The 20821-nt window shown below is 38.5% G+C and overlaps 1 protein-coding gene across 2 annotated transcripts in view; it reads left to right on the top strand.

Annotated features, from left to right (window-relative positions):
• The window catches only part of GABRA3 (gamma-aminobutyric acid type A receptor subunit alpha3), a 249225-nt gene extending 228902 nt beyond the window's left edge, over window positions 1-20323 (top strand). Inside the window, exons 9-10 of one of the 2 annotated variants that reach the window (XM_006168034.2) lie at window positions 5665-5876; window positions 19394-20323. In XM_006168034.2, coding sequence (XP_006168096.1) covers window positions 5665-5876; window positions 19394-19726 — 545 coding nt within the window. In that variant the 3' untranslated portion in view covers window positions 19727-20323. Of the gene's footprint in view, window positions 1-5664; window positions 5877-19390 lie in introns of both variants that reach the window. The other variant, XM_006168033.2, reaches the window with a different exon arrangement.
• Window positions 20324-20821: the final 498 nt, after the last annotated feature.

The following is a 20821-nucleotide window of genomic DNA, read 5'->3' as shown; positions in this document are numbered from 1 at the left end:
CCCCCAAAAAAAAACCCTAAAAAATTGTCATCATCATTAGAACCTCACTAAAGGACATACTAAAGAATATACTTAAAAACAAATGGAAGTTATTTCAAAGGAGAAGTTGGAGATGTATTAAAAAAGGAAAAAGAATGAATGTAATAAATATATGGGTAAATACAAATGAGTATTGAATGTATAAAATAATAACACGGGCTTATGAGTAAACGATGTATTTAGAGTAAAATACTAGTTCATAATGTCATCTATATAAGTTGAGATGGGGATACATGGAGATAGAATGTTTTAAAGATTTTCATTATAAGGGAAAACTATAAAAATACCAAGTATTATTAAATTTTTGTAAGTCGAGGATGCTAAAACTCTTTCATCTACTAGGAGTATAAAATAGCAAAAGCACTTAAAAATGTCTTACAATGTCATATGTAAGGATAAATATATGCTTACCATATTATCTTTTTTAAAGAATTATTCATTTAATTTAATATTATCAGTATTATTACTATTTAATTTGCTATAGGGTACATGAGCTCAACAGAGACACACACACTCAGAGACAGACAGAGAGAGAGAAGGAAAGTAAAAAAAGCAAGCCACCTGGTCTGGGACTCGAACCATGGTCAACCATGTGGGAGTCAGTGCCTTAACCACTGTGATACCTGCTGGCCCCAACTTACCATATAATTGTACAGTTCCATCCTTAGGTATTTACCCAGAAAAATGAAAGTTATTCTCACACAAAAACTTTAGTATCTTTATTTGTAATTGTCAAACATTGGAAATAATGCAGTTGTCCATTGATAGGTGACTGGGTAAACAAGTTATACTATATTAATGTGATGGAATACCACTTTAAAATGAACAGGAATAACCTATAGATGCAACAACATGAATGGATCTAAAAATACTATGCCGAGTGAAGGAAGCCAGATATAAATAAGTACATATTTATATGAAACTCTAGGGAGAAAAATCTAATCCACAGTGAAAGAAGTCAGATAAGTGATTACCTGGGACTAAGGAGGGGTTAAAATTGGCACAAAGGAAACTGAGATGATGTAAGTATTCTACAAATGGTCCTTATGAGAAAAGATAGAGAGGATTATTTATCACCAGAGAGTTGGAGTCTCAAAGGAGCTCAGGTTACCACAAAGCTGTGATTATGTAATGGCCCAAGAAGTACTAGCAATAAGGAAAATATGGACCCTACCTGTTGAGCTTTTGTTTGTGAATTATCAATTTCCTTTTGAAATAAAATAGTTTTCTCAAAGGTAGAGTCAGGTTTCAGTTAAGACTAAAATGGTGATATGCATTAAGAGGAGGTTGAGAGTATAGATGAATTTTGTGGTCATAGAATAGCAGAGTTGGACAGTTGGAAGGATTTGGGACATAGGGCTTGTGAAAAAGGTATGAGGGCTAAGGTCAAATTCAGCAATGTACAGAAGTCAGACTGACACGAATTAAGTGGCCTTGCCTTTGTCGTGTCTGAGGTAAACAGCTATAAAAAATGTAGTTAATTCTATTTTCTGGGGGTGCTCATTTTGAATGCTGTAGTCTGCAATGTTTTAAATTTTGTATTCCTAGGACCTAATTCTGGGTAAGGTACAGAATAGACAGTTGATAATCTTTGATAAAAGAAGACAGTAAGAACTTTATTACTGATAATAATAACAAAATAGTTCCTATAAGAAAAGAGTAAGAACTTTATTACTGATAATAATAACAATATGGTTCCTATAACAAAAACATATTATTAACAGGAGCAAAGGTGATGTGTGCCATGGGCTGTTGGCTGGACCTAAGGATTAAAGTCAGTTCCACTAAACATACACGTAGTTTGGAGGGACAGACACATATTATAAAGTAAGTGTTCAAAGGAAACAAGTGATGTCAGTCAATTCTCTTTTTTTTGTATTTTTTAAAAAAGTTATTATTATCATACTCTTGTTTATATTACATTGAATCACATATAACTTTACAGTGTATTACATTTCTTTTCCCAGAAGAAATATCATGCATATTAGTTAGTACAAAGCTTCAATATCTTTACATTGTTTTTCCCGATCATTATTATTCCAATTATTTTTTAAACATTCAATCACTATTTATCATTTTGCTTGTAAAAAGACTTTACCCAACATGAAATACTTCTCAGACTGGTCCAGTTGAGAATACTATACACGTCACCATCAACAGATAATAAACCATATCTGTGTCCCACTAATGTCATGCCTATTTGTTCACTTGCTATCTTTCTCCATACTCTTCTCTTCTCCCGCCCCGTTCCACACAGTATATATTAAGTGGATGCATACAATATGTTTCTTTCATATCCTGGCTTGCTTCACTCAGCAATAGATCGTCCATATCCAACCACTTAATTCTTTTTTTAAAAAAGAAATATTTTGGGGACCAATAGATGGCATAATTGTTACATCACTGGACTCCCATGTAGTCGACCACAGTTTGAGTCCCAGACCCGGCAGATTAAAACTCACGCTTAGCTTAAAACTCACACTGGGTGCGTGTGTATGCATGCCCAAAATTCCAAGAGGAGAATGGAGGAGAAGGGATTGCAGTGTAGCCATCTCCCCTGGGGGATGATTTCTCGCTTTCTGTCTCTCTGCCTCTTTGCCCTATAGCAAAAATCTCTCAAAAAAAGAAGTATTTATTTTATTGCATTTATTTATTCATTATTATTTTAATATTTTATAGGGCACATTTGCTCATTAGAGAGAGAGAGAGAAAGCGAGAAAGCAAGCCACTAGGTCCAGAACTCGAACCGTAGCAGGCCATGTGGAAGTCCAGTGCCTAAATCACCATGCCACCTGCCAGCCCCTAGGGTAATAGTCAATTCTACCTTAGCCTTTCAAGAAAGGCTTTCTAGAAGAGTCTTAAAAGGGAGGCACTGGGTGACAGGCTAGATCTTTTAAAATGCTGAGAATCTCTTTGTCTATCCATGAAGTATACCAAAGGTTTGATTGAGGGTCGTACCAGCTCTGACTAGCTAAGAGCTCTCCATAAAATAACAGTTCTAATTAAACCCTAGAGGCTAGAGCTCTAAAAAAAACTCTACTGATATATGGTTATGGAAACACTGTGTTGCAGTACAGTTCTCTCCGTCTAAGCATTAGTTCACTAATGCTAGTGTGAACAACTGCACTTGCTGATAACCTTAAATGAGGCATCTTGTTTCTCCTGTAAATCACTCCTTGATCTGTGTGATCTGAGGGTTACTGAGCCTATGGTCCATTCTCAGAGTTTAGTAGGTTACAAATTCACACAGTTCATTAATAGTTATCCGCTATGTAGCTGATTCTTGACATTCCTGATTCCATGTCAGGAATCAGCCTTGATGACTTCCTGCCTAGTTTATACAAAGGTGCTCCTTTAGAATCTCTCTGTTGAAATTATACTGAGTCTTTTCCAATATGGATTTTCATTTATATAACAAATGTATAAGGAAGGTACTCAAGGGAGCAAGACAGAAGAGGCAACTGCAAAGGCTGCAGCATACCTGGATGAATCTCTGGATAAAATTAATAGAGGTGGTATCTTCTCTGCCTGCTTTTCTATACAGCATCTTTTGCCCCATTAGGACTTCATTCTATGCCTTACTTGACCCAGACTAAGGAGACTCACATCATCTATCTTCTTCCAACTTTCAGAAAGAGGCTCTGACTATTATCCCTTCTCAAGTCTGAATTATTTGAGGTACAGCAACTGCCTTATCAAAATCTTGGAAGATATAGATAGTAGAGAGTATTCATAAATGTGCAGGGAGAATGAATGCACACAGAGATTAAGGAAATTGCCCAAAATAAAAAGCGATTAAGTGGCAGCATTCAAGAATTTTTTAAAAAGTTTGCGTATTTATTTATTTATTCATTTATTTATTCATTCATTCATCTGGTGAGAGACAGCTACCCTCAACAGAGTCTCACCATACCACAATCATCCCTTCAGCCTCACAAACAGCAAGGATCACAGGATCACAGGCCTGCCTAGCATGTTCAGGTCAACCCAGGATCCAACCCAGTCCTCCAATGTGGCTTCAGTATCACACAGCAGTGCCCTACATCTGTGCCATTACAACTGGGCCAAGGTTTTTACCACCTAGTGTAGTATTACTGAGGCTAGAGTAAGATTACTAATAATACATTTATTATTATAATATTATTGTTAACTATGTGATTATAATTTTATTACTAGAATTAATTATATAATTGTGACAATGCCATTATTACTAACAGCAGTAAAAATACTAGTAAAGTTAATTATAGAAGATGCTGTTTAGGGAACCAGCAGTTAGCGTAATGGCTATGTCGCTGGATTCCCACGTAGTCGACCGCAGTTCGTGTCCCGGACCCGGTGGCTTAAAACTCACGCCGGGTGCGTGTGCGTGCGTGCCCAAGATCCCGAGAGGAGAATGGAGGAGAAGGGATTGTGGCGTGACCATCCCCCCTGGGGGGTGATTTCTCGCTTTCTGTCTCTATGTCTCTCTCTGTCTGTCTGGCGAGCGCACGCGCCCTACAGTGAAAATCTCTCCAAAAAAAAAGAAGATGCTGTTTAGGGAGTGACTACTCTATGTCAAATATTGTGCTATAGACTTTATCAATATCATCTCATACTGTCAACAGATCTCTGTATCATCTAGTATTATTATGCCTATTTTTACACATGAAAAAAAAACTGAGGCTTAGTGGAGTAAGACATCTTATTCATAATTATACTACTAGTAAGTTGGGATGTCCAGATTTCAGTCTAGTTCAGTCTAACTAATGCTTATACTGTTAACTGCCACACTGTATATAGCTCATATGCATATCTAAAATAGTAAAATACTAGAAAAAAGTTTAGTAGAATTTTTAAATGAATAAAACAAAATTCTGACTTTAGGCTAATAACACCACCCCAAGAAAAAGAATCAAATGATTTAGAAGCAAGCTCTGGCTTGACAAAAAAAAAAAAAAAAATCACAACAGACATTGTAGAATAGCTTTGGTTATCCATGGTGCTCAATAGCATGCTAGAATATGATGCAGGTAGAGAACTATTTTTTACAATCATTTGTTGCATTATTAGAAGTGTTTTTAGAACTAAGGAAGTGAAAACCTTCTGAATTCAGACCATGTCCTGAGTCTGGGTGGGGAAAGAGGTAACAAGAGGAGTTCACGAGAATTTCTCTGTGTTCATTCTGGAGATAAGCAGAGTCATAAGGAACCATAGCCACCATGTCTCTGAAAGCCTCTCCTGAAAAGGAGGAAGAAGATTTTTCCTTCTTGTGTGGTCATGGAAGACACACTGAGATCAGTCAGTGGGCCAATATTTTTTTAAAAAGGCAGGTTTCAGGCATAAGGCAGGTTTTTCTACAAAAATTCTCTTACAGTGAAAATAGGTTGCTTACTCTTCAATGGAAAAATTTGAGCAGAGGTGAGAGGACAACTGTTCAAACTACTGCATGAAGATCCCTGTTCTTGTGTCAATTGGGTTGGTATGGTTACTAAATGCACACATCCAGCTTTGACATTTTCTGGTTTTTAATTTAAAGAAGCCATTCTGAATTTGGTAAAACTTCCTTAAGGTAGGAAGCTGATGATTGCATCAGATACGCATTCACTGTTTTCCAGTTGCTCTAGTTCTCGTCTTCTCTCTCCCCAGGTGTCACCACGGTTCTTACCATGACCACCTTGAGTATCAGTGCCAGAAACTCGTTACCTAAAGTGGCATATGCGACGGCCATGGACTGGTTCATAGCCGTCTGTTATGCCTTTGTGTTTTCTGCGCTGATTGAATTTGCCACTGTTAACTACTTCACCAAGCGGAGTTGGGCTTGGGAAGGCAAGAAGGTGCCAGAGGCCCTGGAGATGAAGGTGAGATACAGCAAATGAGGGCTGGGAAGCACCCCATGAGAGAACCGTATTGGGACCAGGAGAGGCCAGCCTATAGCCTGCAGAAACTGGGCAGGGCTATAGTCTATTCACTGGGGTCATCAATCCAATTCTCAACTGGAGTTCTTCTTGGCAACCTGGAATGTTGGCTGGGGGCAAGAAGAAAAGGCAAATATCGTGAGGATTCATGCCACATGGTGAGGGAGTAAACTTCAGTGTGATGGTGTTAATCTCAAGGGGAATGTATTGGCTCTTAAAAAGTCATACAGAGGCTTAGACTCTAACATAGAGAACAATCTGTAGGGCCACCTCTGCCCTTCCCTTTCCAGTACATCCACATTACAGTCAAACCAAAGTGATCACCATTCCTTCTGTGCTTTTGCTTATTTTTAAATTCTCATTTTGGATTACTCTTTTCTTTGTTCCCTGCCAGTTGAAGACTTACTTATTCTTTAAGACCCAAATAAAATGCAACATTTTCTGTAGAGCCTTTCTGGAATAATCCAGACACATTTAGCTTTTCCTAAGGGGTGGATATTCCTGCTATTAAAGTAATTTATTTGTATTAGAGTTGCTTGTCTGCCTCCTGACTAGACTGTGAACATATTGAGGACAGGGGCCTATACACACTATTTTTCTAGATACCTAGCATCCTTGCACAGCATCTGACTAAAACTTGAATAAATGTTGGTTGGATTGGTGGACAGATGGGAAGAAAGAAGAGAAAGAAAAAAACATCACCTGGAATTGGTAGGAATAAAGTATGAATACAGTGAAATCCAGATTATTGTTCCTGTCTGCTTAAAGGAGTTCAGGTCTCTAGATCTAGGTGAAGATTATCCAAAGCTGCTAAAAATAACTGGAATATGTGATCCCAGAACCATTCCAGTACTCTTCAAAGAATCATGGAGAAGAGAAATGGTAATGAAGATTTTTCAAACTATGTGAAAGGATGTATTCCACAGAGTACAGGCTGGTGAGTTGTAAACATTTTAGACTATATTTTGACAATGTATTTAGAAGTAATTTATCAACTCCTTGATATAAAGTATAAAGAAATAAGTGCATTTCTACTTCTTCCTTCTAATCTACCATATAAAATTTTTGATTGGTTTTGTTTTTATAATTAGTTTAGCTGTTACCTTTGTATTCTTAAAATATACTTTTCCCTCTATAACTTGACTTATCAGCTATGAACAGGGTCTGTTGGGCAATACCTACCTGCTACAAAATATAAGGAAATCGATATACTTATCCTACCTCTCACCTTCTCTTTCTACCAGTCCCTGTCATCTCCCTTCTTTTATTTGTTACACTAATATTTCTGCATTATCAAAGTTTATAACATTTATATCTTTTTATGCAACTGTAATTCTTATAGTTGTTTAGTCATAGTTCTACATTTAAATGAATTCTCTTTTCAAAATAGTTCTTTTATCCATTTTTCTACTCATTTTTTAGTTACTTCAAGGCTATCTTCTAGAAGTTTCTTTAAGAAGGTTTCATGGAAACCATATTTCCTACTATTGTTCATATACAAAATTATCTGTTCATTGTGCTGAAAGAGAGAGAAAGAAGAGAGTTTGGTCCAAAACTCTTAAGAGAAAGTGATCTCAGTATTTCTCCTTAGCCTTTCTTTCTCCATGGTCCATTTAATTAAGTTATCTACAAGAAACAGATTATGAGACTTGGGGAAAAACTATGGAATCTATAAAAATGGGTCTCTAATGTGAGGATGCTACACTTCGTCTATACTGCTGTAATGTGAAAGAACAGTGAAACTCACAGAAAAAAAATGATATGCTTTGGAAATGAAAATATTGGAATCAAATCAAAATTCAGTTTTTTCTTTTCCTTCTTTATAGACATATTAAACCTACTTGCATTATAATACTAGAATAGATCAGGACCAGCAGATGGCTTAATGGCTACTTCGCTGGATCCCATGTAGTCCTCCGCAGTTCGAGTCCTTGACCTGGTGGCTTAAACTAATGCCAGGCGCATGTGCGTGTGTGCCCAAGTTCCTGAGGGGAGAATGGAGAAGGGATTTCAGCATGGCTGTTCCCCCTGTGGGGTGATTTCTCGCTTTCTGTCTCTCTGTCTCTCCCTGTCTTTCTGGCAAGTGCATGCACCCTATAGCAAAAACTTCTCAAAAAAATTAAAACTATAATAGGTCAGCATGAAAGAGTTTTAAAATAATGCAATGGTTTTAAAATTTTATTTGTGATCTGTATTATGATCAGTGGTTAGATAAAGTGTTAGAGGTAAGATTATAAAGAAAGATAAAAAGAAAAGATGGAAATAAAACATCATTTTTAAATGAAGACAGATGACTAACTTGTAATTGTATTCTGAAAAAAAAAAAAGAACTGTGAACTTCTGAAAATCAACCAGATGTGTTTTATAATTGCTTCCTTTGAAGATATCACTAAAATGAGACTAAAAGAATGGAATCAGTATAAAAATCACAAGAACTAGGAGAGCTGGAGAAGAGATATCAGTCAGACAAGAGATTTTAACATGTCTTTAGAAGAATGAACATAGAGAGAGAGAATAATACCTGATTTTTCAAGCTGGTGTAAGACAGAACCCTGGAGAAACTTAGTGTTCAGAGGTGCTGGGTACAGCAGAGACTGAAACGTAGGGGAGGGTGAAACTCAAAGGACTGGTTAAAAGTCTGTACAGAGTAGTAGAGATCCAAGAGCCCGCCCAACATGTGAGATATCTTTAGCCAGAGGTATACTCTCTGGAAGTATAGCAGGGTTTCTCTTCTAAAGAAGCTGAATATCTACAGGAAAAGCTGTTACATACTGACATTCTGGAGTATTCAAACTGCCTCCTTACACCTGATCATCTTAAATTGTAGTCACAAATCAACAAGTTCAGCTAAGGCACACTGAGTATACAAACATCTTCTCTGTTGTCAGATAATATAGGGATATCAAGGATCACCAAAGCAAGTTTGCAATGTGAAAGAGAAAACAAAAAAAAAGAAGCAAGGATTGAAACAAAATCAAATGGACACAAAATAACAACAAGTAAAACACCTCATCTTGGAGGGAGGGAACAGATAATTTAGTGAATTAAGGAGAACTTCAGAAAAACAAAACTGACTTTTACCTCAGATTTGTATACATTTTGTGTGTAAAACGAGAACAAGATGCTATGTAAGAGGTCAAAGAGTAAGGAAAAGTTCTTGAAATTAAAAAGAATTATTACAATAAAACTTTCATTAGAGAAGTAGGAAAATAAGCAGAAGGAAGCACCCTATAAGTAGGACAAAATGGGGAAAAAAGAGAGAATGTAAAAGAACAGAGACTTTGGAATGAATCCAGAAAGTCCATTCAACTCAGAAGTTACACAAGTGAAGAGAGAATAAAGAAAGGAAAATAATGAAGAACAGACACTTTTGCAAATGGAAAGACATAAGCTTTCAGGTTGAAGGTGTCCTCGTGGGTTTATGGGCACATTATCATGAAATTTCAAAAAAACAGAGGTTAAAAAAATAGTCTAAAAAGATTCTTGAAGGAAAATAAATATTATCTACAAGAAATGATGAACATAATGCCATCAGATGTCTCTACTACATTGAGTGCTGGAATATTGAAGCAGCAAATCTTATAAATATGATGGAAAAATTATTTTCAACCTGGCATTCTATGCCTAAACATAGTATCAATTAAGTGGAAGGTAAAGTAGTTATTTTCAGACCTACAAGAACTCAGAAATATAAACTCTCATGTACTCTATCTTACAAAAATATTGGAGAGGGGACTAGCAGTTGGTGTAATGGCTATGCCATTGGACTCCCATGTAGTGGACTGCGGTTCGAGTCCCAAACCTGGTCTCTGCCATATCATAATCTTCAAATGCTTGTCTCCATGTCTGGTACTGGGAAAACATGTCTTAGTCAAGGTTCTCCAGAGAAATGGAACCAACGAGAGAGAGAGAGAGAGAGAGATTTACTAAAATCAAGAAGTAAGACATAAAGAGAAAGACATGGAACCAAAAAAGAGGGTAGTCAATAGAGGAGAGAAATGATGGTTTCTTCTTCATTCTCATTTCATATGTGGAATTTTTACAAGTTCACTAGTTTATATTATTTGGAACCATCACAAATTCTCTGTTGACCTCTTGGATGATTCATTTGATGTCATAAACTAAAATTGAACCTATCAGATGAGGTCAATGTTGTCCTACCTGCCAAGCACTGCTAAAGTTTCTACCACTAGGTTTTAGAAATGAACTTATCTGTCTGTATTTTAATTCTAGTGCTTCTTCAGGAAGACCACAAAAGTAAGTAGTCTAGTAGTATCACTATGTTTGGAACAGAAATTTGATACCAGGAAAGGAAAGCCTCATAAACTTTGTTTTGGACCTGTGAGCTTTTTCACAGGGCTCACCTCCATGGTATCCAAAGTCAATGCCCAAATTGTAGTTTTCTTGGGACCAGCAGTTAGCATAATGGCTATGTCACTGGACTCCCATGTAGTCAACCGCAATTCGCATCCCAGACCCGGTGGCTTGAAACTCACGCCGGGCGCGTGTGCGTGCGTGCCCAAGATCCTGAGGGGAGAATGGAGGAGAAGGAATTGCGGTGTGGCCATCCCTCCTGGGGAGTGATTTCTCGCTTTCTGTCTCTCTGTCTCTCTCTGTCTGTCTGGCGAGTGCACGGGCCCTATAGCAAAAACCTCTCAAAAAAAAATGTAGTTTTCTCTGTGGCTCTCCTCCTCTCATTTCTTATCCTTATTTTTTTCTGTACTATTTTTCCAGATGTATACTCTTATCCCTCATAAACACACTCTCACTTCCCTCAAGAACTACTGTTCACTGGAAAACAAACCATTCTGCACCATCAGCTTTTTCTCTGAATGACCCCTCCACCTGCTATCCTAACTGATATCCAGTTTTCAGCTGAGAGTTCTCTTCTACTGCTTTCCTTGGCAGAAGCTGTTAGTCCGTCTTCTCCTTCCTTCTCCACCCTTCTCCTTCTTCTCCTTCTCATCCCTTCCAGAGGCTAATGATTCACAAATACATATCACCAGCATAGACCTTTCCCTGAACTGCAGATTCATATATTTAACTGTGTACCTGTCCATTGGGATATCCAATGGGATATAATACTTATAGTCAACACAACTCCTGATCTTCCCTCAAACTCTCTTAACTTCAAGTCTTCTCAGCACAGCTAATAATTTCATGATTCTTCCAGTCAGTCCAGAAATCTTTGATCCATTCTTGAATCACTTCTTTTTCTTGCCTGTCCTCCACCCTGCTCTCAGACATCCCAAACCTAATTCATCAGCAAGTCCTGATTGATCCACATTTTCAATGTATCTTGAGCTATCTATTTTTCTCCTTATATAACACTCAAAACACCACATTTCTCACTAGCCTCAGTAGGACTAGCTTCCTAATTTTACTCCTCTGGTTTCATGTCTACCATCCATTCTCTGCTTCACAGTAGGAATCATTATTTAAACTTGTAATTTATAATAGAAAAATTCTGCTCAAAATACGTTAATGGCTTCCTATAATACTTAGAACAAATTCCATAATCCTTACCAAGGCTTTCAAAGCCTTACTGGATCTGGTTCCCTGACCTGCAATGGTACTGTCTATGTCTTTTTTCTTTATTTAATTTTCATTCACTCCACTTAGTACATAGAGACTTCTGTGATGATCCTTGAACAAATCATTTTCAGTCCATCCCCAGGTACATTGTCATTACTATTTTCTCTCTCTGGAATTGTTGCTCAGTTTTTTTTTTTTTTCAGAGCTTGCTTTCTTATTTACTCTCTGCTCAGCTTCTCAGAGACTTTCTTGGTTAAAATCCATCATCCCTCTTTCCTCCTGCCCTGTTTTATGTATCTCCATTGTCATTCTCTCTTCTTAGCAAAACATTTCTATATATTTGTTTGCTTACATGTTTACTACATGCCCCTGGTCACTGAAATGTGAACTTCTTAAGGGTAAGGATCATGTTCACTGCACACTTCTTTTTTTATTTTTTATTTTTGAGAGGTTTTTGCTCTAGGGCACGTGTGCTCGCCAGAAAGACAGAGAGATACAGAAAGACAGAAAGCGAGAAATCACCTCCCAGGGGGATGGCCACACTGCAATTCCTTCTCCTCCAGTCTCCTCTTGGGATCTTGGGCATGCATGTACACGCGCCCGGTGTGAGTTTAAACCACCGGGTCTGGGACTCGAACTGTGGTCAACTACATGGGAGTCCAGCGACATAGCCATTACGTTAACTGTTGGTCCCCTCACTGCACACTTCTCACAGAACCTGTCACACAGCATACATTCGGGAAATGCTTAATAAATGAATGAGTAACCTCTGTAGTTGCTGACTAGAGAGAGAAGTAAAGTGAGAAGGCACCCCCACACAGCATACATTCGGGAAATGCTTAATAAATGAATACCTCTGTAGGTGCTGACTAGAGAGAGAAGTAAAGTGAGAAGGCACCCCCCCCCCAATGGGGAATGGTCATGCCACAATCACTTCTCTCCTCCATTCTCCTCTCAAGAGCTTGGACATACACATACAAACGCCTGACATATTTTTCAAACCATCAGGTCCAGCACTCAAACTGTATAGTCAGCCATGTGAGATTCAGCTTTTAATCACCATGCCACTGGCTGGCCCACCTCTGTAGTCTCTCAAAGTCCATAATTCCCTGTTTCTTTATTTCTCTATCCAACTTAGATCCCATAGTGTAACACCGTTGTCACTTACCAGCACTTGACCTCAGTCACTACAGTCTGAGTCCTTTATTATTTGTCTTTGAAAAAATATTCACAGCCATTGATGGATTGGTGACATTTGTGAGCTTATATTTTTCAATTCTGCTTGATCCTTCAACCTGTGCCTGCAGTCCTTAATCAGTTCTCTTTTATTTCCTTCAAAATCTATTTCAAGTCTTCACTATTGCTTTGACTTTCCTTATGGGGAATATAAAGGCCATTGTTTGACATTTTCTTCAACTTATTGTGCTTCTTTGTCTCCCAGCAAAGCATAGGCAATATCTGAGCATCATCCATTCTTTCCTTTTTGGCTATGCTCTGGACCTGGATAACTTCCCACTTGTGCTCTATATATTTCCCTTTCAGGAAACTGGCATAAGTGATTACTTTTCTTTTACCTCCTTATTTCTGTTCTTTCTGTTGACTTACCTGACCCCTCCAAGTCTAGCGTGCCTCCTTCCCCTTTTGAACTCATTTGACTCATTGTTATTAATTTTTAAGAGTTTGTTCACCCAGTTCTTTTGAAAGGGAGAGAAAAAGAGGAAGAGAGAGAGAGACAGGGATAACACCCCCAATAGGGTCTTCATGCCACAATCCATCCCCAGTTCCAGCCAGCCCCAGATCAAGGACATATGTGTGTCCAGTGTGTTCAGGGAGGTCTCCAGATGTAAATCCAGAACCCTCCCATGTGGGTGAGGCCCACAGAGTATCACATTTTCCCACCACACCACCACTGAGCTCCCTTTGACTCATTATTTATACTTCTCTGCATATTACTTATTTGTGCTTTTCCCCTTAAATTTTAATTAATTTTCTTCCCAATACTGGATCTCATGAAGGTAGAATCTGTGATTCATTTATTCATCACATATATGATGAATTATAACTATAAATTTGTATTATGTGTATATATCTATTTATGTATGCATGTCTGTTTAATTTTTAACTGTGGTAAAACATGTGCAACATAAATGTTACCATTTAATCATTCTTACATGTACAATTCAGTAATGTTAAGGGTATTTACATTGCTGTCTTTTTATCTTGCAAAACTGGAATTCTGTACCCATTAAATAATAACTCCCTGGGACTAACAGGTCACGTGGTGGTTAAGGCTCTGGACATTCCCACATGGTCGACCATGTTTCAAGTCCTGGACCTGGTGGCTTGCTTTCTCTCTCTCTCTCTCTCTGTGTGTGTGTGTGTGTCTGGTCAAATTAAAATAAATAAATGAATATATAAAATTGAAAATAAATAATTCTTAAAAAAATAAATAAATAGTAACTCCCTAATTCCCCCCTGCCCCAGTCCCTGACAACCACCATTGTACTTTATGTCTCAATGAATTTGCCACTCTAGTCACCTCATACAAGTGAAATTAATATAACATCTGTCTTCTTGTGATTGATTTATTTCACTTAGTATAATGTCTTCAGATTTTTTCTATGTTGTACCATGTGAAACCCTCATTTCTGAGGTTGAATTATAGTTCAATGTATAGTGTGTATACATTGTATTTTGTTTATTTATTCTTCTCTTGATGGGCACTTGGGTTGTTTCTACCATTTGACTATTGGCTATCATGCTGCTATGAACATGAGTATACCAATATATCCTTGAGACACTGCTTTAAATTGTGATGCTGTGTATATCCAGAAGTGGAAATGCTGGATCATATGGTAATTCTATCTGGAATATTTTGAGGAAGTGTCATACCATTTTCCTTAGTGGTTACACCATTTTACATTCCCAACAGTGCACAAGATTTCCAATTTCTTTTTTTAAGCTTATTTATATTGTTCAATTGAGAGAGAGAGATGCAAGCACCACCCCAGAGTCCCTATGCCATGATCCACCCCTAGTGTCAGCCCGCCCATATTATAGGCATGAGCATACACACCTGCATCTGGTATGCTCAAGGTCCTGGGATGTGAACTCAGAACTTTTCCAATGTGAGTCTAGTTGTGTTACCATCACCTAGCCCCCACAAGTCTCTATTTTTTTCTATATCCCTGCCAACACTTGTTATTTTACTTTGTCCATTTATTGTTTTGTTTTGTTTTGATAGTAGCCATGCTATTAGATATGAGGTGATATTCAATTTTTGTTTTTATTTGCATTTCCCTAATGGTTAGGGTTGTTAATCATCTTTTCATATGTTTGTTAGTCATTTGTATGTGTTCTGTGGAGAAACGTCTATTAAAGTTCTTTGCCCATTCTATAGTTCATTTTATTCATCTTTGAGTCCCACATAGCATATACTCCACTATTTTACCCCACTTCTGGAAATGGATTCAGGAAACCTAGGTAACTGTAAGGTGGTTGGCAAAGAAATTGTTGACCGTGTAAGCATATACTCAGAAATCCTAGGTTGATTCTCAAGTATATTTGGGACCCAAACTAAAGCTTTGATTATCACCTTTATAAACAATTGGCAGGAGTGCCACCTGAAGAAGACTCTTGAGTTATAAATGCATTTGTTTAGGGACCAGCAGATGGTATAATGGTTACATCACTGGATTCCCATGTAGTTAACTGCAGTTTGCATCCCAGACCCAGCGGCTTAAAACTCACACTGGATGGGTGTGTGTGCGTGTCCAAAATCCCAAGAGGAGAATGGAGGGAAAGGGATTTTGACATGGCCATCTCCCCTTCCCTGTGGGGATGATTTCTTGCTCTCTGTCTCTCCAACAATCTCATGTACCCTATAGTAAAAATCTCTCTTAAAAAAATGCATTTGCTTATAAGAGTTTTCTTTTTTTTTTTAGGAATTTTTTCTTTTCTTTTATTTATTATTTTAACTTGCAATAGTCATCAGAAGGAACGTGAGAAAGCAAGCTGCCAGGTCTGGGACTTGAACTGTGGTCAACCATGTGGGAGTCCAGTGCCCCAAACACTACACCACCTGCTGACCCTGTTTATAAAAGTTTCATTGCCTTATTATAAAACTAACATCAAGTGGCTTTTTAGAAGGAAAGATGTTCTTTTTCTGGAGTCAGACTACTTAGGGGAATTTGGAGAAGTTGATTTCAACTTTTTGGTGTGGAGATTATACCATGCCATGCTGAACTGTAAAGATAGGTTCTCCATATAGCAAGGTGAAGACTCGGGGGAGAACAAACTATAAATTGCATTGAGCATCTTTGGGGTGGGCATTTTTTCATTCAATAAACATCTGTCATGTGCTAAGAGCCAAACACTTGACAAGGGAGGTAGGAGTAGAATGGCAAGTTGGTGAAAGTAAAATTAGTCTAGTCTATAGCTTTCAAATTCTAGAACAAGGAAAAGAAGTACTGGAAAATTAGATGCTGGAAGGGAGAAATATTAACCATCATTCTCTGCCCCCTGATTCCATCTTTTTGACACAACATTTACTTTGATTTTCTTCTTTGACAATTTAGGGAAAAATTAGAGTGATTGATTAAAATGTATCATGTTGGAAAAGATGAAAAATTAAAAAGGTAATTTCCTTTTATTATCACTTTTTAAAAAAATTGGTGATTAAATCAATTGCTGCCTTTCCCCACCTAGAGAACACAAAGTGTTAGAGAACTAAAGAAAGTGTATGTTATTCAGAATTATTGTTTTATAAACTTGTCATAACCAACTTATCTTAAGATGACAAAATGAAGTAATGTATGTGAAAGCTTGTAGCAAAGCTAGGGGAATGATTTCCTTCTTTCTTTTTCTTTCTTTTTTTTTTTTTCTTCCTATGAAAAAATAGATTACTAAACAAATTAATAAGTAGGCAGACAAACAAGTGATGTGCTCTTTGACTTAATAGCGAAGGCATTTAGCAGCGGGATTCTAGTCGCACAGTGAATTTGCTAATTATAAATGAGTCCCATGTAGTATTTAAAGCATTTACAAGATTCTTAGAAGTCTTAGAGTTATTTCCCCTCTTCCACTTTTGGTAACACGACTGCAATCCTCAAAGAGAAAGAATAATATTGCTTTTAAAATGCCCTTGGTCAGACTGTTTGTTTACTTGAACCAACACCCTCTCATCTGTCACCTTCCCCTCCCTGACTGAAAAATCCAAAGCCAGCATAGGCAGGCCAAACAGGAAAGCGTGGCAGAAAAGGCTTTTTAAGACCTGTCTGCACAGTCTCAGTTCCTCTCTTTGCCATGTCCACTGTGATGCAGCTACAGTCTCTCAAAGAAACAGTTCCATTAGCCTGTTTACTGGTCTTTGCTATACTTTCATCTGATGAGCTTCTGCTTTTGTGACCCAGACCACAAACCTCATTGCCTTCTCTGAGCCACCTTTTCCAATACCTTCAGGTACTTCGTCCACTCCGCTACCGAATACCCTTAGCACTTTTGCTCAGATCCATTAAAAGTCTGTGTGTCCACACTCTATGACTGAAACTAATTGACTAAAGGATATAGAAACACAGTATATACATGTGAATACCAGATATAGTGTGTGTGAAAGAGGAGGGTCTAAGGAAGGACATTTAGAAGAAAAACAGGGAGGTAAAGCATTAATGGCACAAAGAAATGTGGTATTATCTTTTTTTGTTGGAGAGGTTTTCACTATAGGGCACGTACGCTTGCCAGACAGACAGAGAGAGACATAGAGACAGAAATCACCCCCCGGGGGGATGGTCACACCACAATCCCTTCTCCTCCATTCTCCTCTTGGGATCTTGGGCACGCACGCACATGCACCCGGCGTGAGTTTTAAGCCACCGGGTCCGGGACGCGAACTGCAGTCGACTACATGGGAGTCCAGCGACATAGCCATTATGCTAACTGTTGGTCCCAGAAATGTGATATTATCTGTTGAAGATATTTTGTTGTTTTATCAACTGTACTAGGGAGAAATGTTCAGCTGTTGAAATATCCATTTTGTAAGACAAATAATAGTGTGATTGAATGTATAAAAGAAAATGAAATGAAAATAAAATAATAAAAAAATCTGATCACGTTATATAACAGATGTTCACGAGGCTGTTTCTCATATTAGACTATGAGCTACTGAATGACAGAAACTGAAGCTTACTATCTTTGAACCTTTCCATTTAACCTTAAATACCTAGCATAGTCCTTGACCCAGTAGACATTCAATAAATATTGGATAAAAGATATTATTAAGATCAAGAAGGTAAATGGTAGTGAAGTCTGAAGGAGCAAAAATATAAAATATGGGGTCTCTGAAGTGAAGAAAAAAATAAATAGAGTTTAGGAGAAGGGTTTGGTAAGAGAGGGTAGAAACAAACAAAAACAAAAACCCAGGAGGGAAATGAGCGGGAAGTAGAGAAGGAGAGAAGGAAAGTCCAGAGACCAGTAGATGGTGTAATGGTTATATATTGCTGGACTCCCACGTGATCAACCGCAGTTCAAGTTTTGGACCCAACACCTTAAAATTCATGCTGGGTGCATGTGCTTGTGTGCCAAAAAACAAACAAACAAACAAATAAACAAAAACACCAAAAAACAATAAGCAAGCCAAAAGCCAGGAAGCAGGAAGCAAAGTGACATTGGAAATGGGAAGATGAACTGTGCGAAATGAGAGTATTTCTGAGTCTCATTCTATACACACTTTTCCATAGAGCCAAATCAGGATGGAAGGAAGAAAAGGCCAAAGTGAGGAGCGAGGCAGCACACAGTCCACAAGTGATGATTTAGACCACCACCTTTGGGCTGAGTCTGGGACTGGCCTGTTCCCTTGGTCTTTTTTCTTTCTCAGCTTCTCTATTTGGATTCAGGCATAAGCTTTGTCTCCTCTTTTCTCTTCTGCATCATGGGAGCCCCAAAGAGGCACCATGTATGTATAAGTACATATATGTTGGAACAAATAGTCATGTGTGTGTGATTGCTTCTAGCTGGGTGTTTGGTTTTTTTTTCTTTATTTCTTTTTCTTAACTCAAAAAAATAAACCCAGAGGGTAGTACCTTTGCAAGTCTCAAATTGTGCCTTTGTTGTGTTGGATGAGGTCATTTACATAACTGAGAGATTAGTCTGTAAGAACAGAAAACCTTGGAGTGTGCCCCCTAAGCTTGCTGAACTCATTTACAGTGCATGAAGGTTGGGATGCTGTTGTAATGATGCATGCAAACATTCCATGTATTTACTGTGTCTAAGACAAAATGACTTTTCAGACTCACGGAGCTCTCTTCCTCACAGGAGATGTGCCACTTGATGGTTGCGGCCTTTTGGAGTTATTTCTCGGGTAACCAAAACATGTCTCATGCCTACAGAAAGCAGCACAGTACAGCCCTGGATAAAATCCCGGAATCCAGGTTGCTAATGTAGGCTCTGCTACTTATTCTGAGGTTGAGTTTCCTCATCTGTCAAATGGGAGTGGGCTCATCCACCTACCTCAGAGGGTTGCTGTGTGGATTACAAGGGTGATATAGAAGACCTCATATGTGGTACAACATTCTACAGTTTGCCAGAAATTTCTACTACTATTCTGTCATCTGATCCTCTCAACAACCCTGCTAATTATTTTGACCATCCTTTTGCAGATAGAGAAACCAAAACTCAAAGAAAGAAAATGACTTAGCCAAACCCACATAGCTAGTTAGACAGGATGCTACAAGTTTTCTGTTTTCAAACTTATCTTCAGTTATCCCTAGACACAAATCTGGCTCCTTAGTACTATTGGCTTCTTGGCCCTTGTTTCTTAATATCTCTCATGGCTCCTTCTCCTTGCAGCCTCTGAGGATATTCTGTATAATGAATTAATTAGCTTTGATTTTGTTCTTCCCTTCTCCCCTCTTTTATCTGGCCTCCAGAAGAAAACACCAGCAGCCCCAACAAAGAAAACCAGCACCACCTTCAACATCGTGGGGACCACCTATCCCATCAACCTGGCCAAGGACACAGAGTTCTCCACCATCTCCAAGGGCGCTGCTCCCAGTGCTTCCTCAACCCCGACTATCATTGCTTCTCCCAAGGCCACCTACGTGCAGGAAAGCCCGGCTGAGACCAAGACCTACAACAGTGTCAGCAAAGTTGACAAAATTTCCCGTATTATCTTTCCTGTGCTCTTTGCCATATTCAATCTGGTCTATTGGGCCACATATGTCAACCGGGAATCAGCTATCAAGGGCATGATCCGCAAACAGTAGATGTTGGTGGTGGCACAGCAACCAGAGCACTGTATACCCCATAAAGCATACTGGCACCCAAACCCCGGGGCTCCCCTTCATGTGTTTCAGGATTGTTCTTTTTAACCCTCTACCAAGCTGTGACTCTAAATTCATATTTATTAATCCCAATGAAAAAATAACTACAGAAAAATTATTTGTCTTTCTAACATTGCTGAATATGCCCCCATCAGAGCCAAACACTGCCATTTGTCCAGTTGTTCATCTTAGTCTACCAGTCTCCCCCAGCTGAGGGCCCTGCATGTACTTTATTGCACTCTGCCCACTGCAGAAGGAACAGGAGACTACTTAATAAAGTGGGTTTGAGAGGTCAAGACAGGAGGATTGTTGACTGGTCCAGATCAGATGATTCTGAATCACTGGGGAGTCAGGCTGGGCTATCCCATGTGGTCCTGCCTACTACCTCCCCTGCCTACATCAGGGCCTACTGGGAATAAGTACTGATAGCAAAGGCATGAGCCAATGCTAACCTCTGAACATGGCCCCTAATAACTTTCTTGGCTTGGAAGTTAGTGGGGAAAAATTAAGGGTCACCACTGTTTACCACATATGGCCAAAACAAATAGAGGAGGGTCTAAGGAAGGACATTTAGAAGAAAAACAGGGAGGTAAAGCATTAATGGCACAAAGAAATGTGGTATTATCTTTTTTTGTTGGAGAGGTTTTCACTATAGGGCACGTACGCTTGCCAGACAGACAGAGAGAGACATAGAGACAGAAATCACCCCCCGGGGGGATGGTCACACCACAATCCCTTCTCCTCCATTCTCCTCTTGGGATCTTGGGCACGCACGCACATGCACCCGGCGTGAGTTTTAAGCCACCGGGTCCGGGACGCGAACTGCAGTCGACTACATGGGAGTCCAGCGACATAGCCATTATGCTAACTGTTGGTCCCAGAAATGTGATATTATCTGTTGAAGATATTTTGTTGTTTTATCAACTGTACTAGGGAGAAATGTTCAGCTGTTGAAATATCCATTTTGTAAGACAAATAATAGTGTGATTGAATGTATAAAAGAAAATGAAATGAAAATAAAATAATAAAAAAATCTGA

This window comes from Tupaia chinensis, unplaced genomic scaffold (assembly GCF_000334495.1).
Source record: "Tupaia chinensis unplaced genomic scaffold, TupChi_1.0 Scaffold145456_1, whole genome shotgun sequence".
In the NCBI taxonomy this organism is placed as follows: Eukaryota; Metazoa; Chordata; class Mammalia; order Scandentia; family Tupaiidae; genus Tupaia; species Tupaia belangeri.
This window is presented reverse-complemented; position numbering and strand designations above follow the sequence as displayed.